We start from the raw sequence: 1102 nt of genomic DNA, 5'->3' as shown, positions 1-1102 counted from the left end.
ACACCCCACAGCTCCATCCCACAGCTCCATCCCTCATCCCACAGCTCCATCCCAACCCCCACAGCTCCATCCCACACCCCACAGCTCCATCCCACACCCCACAGCTGCATCCCACACCCCACAGCTCCATCCCACACCCCACAGCTCCATCCCACACCCCACAGCTCCATCCCTCATCCCACAGCTCCATCCCTCATCCCAGAGCCCAGGAAAGGGTCCCCATCCCAATCTGAGATGGAGATGGAGGGAATTCCCGACTCTCACGGCATCCAGGGATGGGATGGGATGGATGGGATGGGATACAGGGATGGGATGGGATACAGGGATGGGATACAGGGATGGGATGGGATGGGATACAGGGATGGGATGGGATGGGATGAGCACAGCCCACAGCTCCGGGAGCAGGGGGGGAAAGGGATGGGGGGGATGGATTTGGGATCCTGGATGGGAGTGGATTTGGACAGGGATCCCAGGACAGGGATGGGTTTGTTATCCCAGGACAGGGATGGGTCTGTTATCCCAGGACAGGGATGGGTCTGTTATCCCAGGACAGGGATGGATCTGATATCCCAGGACAAGGATGGATCTGTTATCCCAGGACAGGGGTGGGTTTGGGATCCAGGACAGGGATGGGTTTGGGATCCCGGGGTGTTCCAGAGGTCCCATCCCAGGACTCACATGGGGATGGCCCAGTCCTGGACGTGCTGTTGGAAGCGACAGTCGTAGGTGAAGATCCGGTGGCTCCTCCCAACCCTCTCCTGGCGCTTCCCGAAGAGCAGCCGGAAAAAACCCCGGTTGATCCAACGGACCAGCCCGGGAAAGAACGTGCTGAGGGGACACAGAGGGATTGGGATCCCACTGGGACACTGCAGGGATCATCCAGGGGCAGCCACAGCTTCCCTGGGAATTCCAACCCAGCCGGGAATCCCTTCCCAATCTCCCCTTTCCCAGTGGGAAGCCATTCCCTGTGTCCTTCCAGGCATTGCAGGCCCTGATCCCAAATCCCTCTCCAGCTCTCCTGGAGCCCCTGCAGGCTCTGGAAGGGGCTCCAAGCTCTCCCTGGATCCTTCCCTTCTCCAGCCTGGCCATTCCCAGCTCTCCC

The 1102-nt window shown here is 60.3% G+C and overlaps 1 protein-coding gene across 1 annotated transcript in view; it reads right to left on the bottom strand.

The window, feature by feature from the left end:
- Positions 1-678: 678 nt before the first annotated feature.
- The window catches only part of LOC114072263 (L-gulonolactone oxidase-like), a gene marked incomplete at both ends in the record, with an annotated part of 11069 nt that continues 10645 nt past the window's right edge, over positions 679-1102 (bottom strand). Inside the window, one exon of the mRNA XM_027910180.1 lies at positions 679-828. Coding sequence (XP_027765981.1) covers positions 679-828 — 150 coding nt within the window. The remainder of the gene's footprint in view (positions 829-1102) is intronic.

The sequence above is a fragment of the Empidonax traillii genome, unplaced genomic scaffold (genome assembly GCF_003031625.1).
Source record: "Empidonax traillii isolate 1590-97213 ecotype Southwest subspecies unplaced genomic scaffold, ASM303162v1 scaffold2849:size17547, whole genome shotgun sequence".
Taxonomy (NCBI): Eukaryota; Metazoa; Chordata; class Aves; order Passeriformes; family Tyrannidae; genus Empidonax; species Empidonax traillii.
Note: the sequence above shows the minus strand (reverse complement) of the source record. Positions and strands in the feature narration are given on the sequence as shown.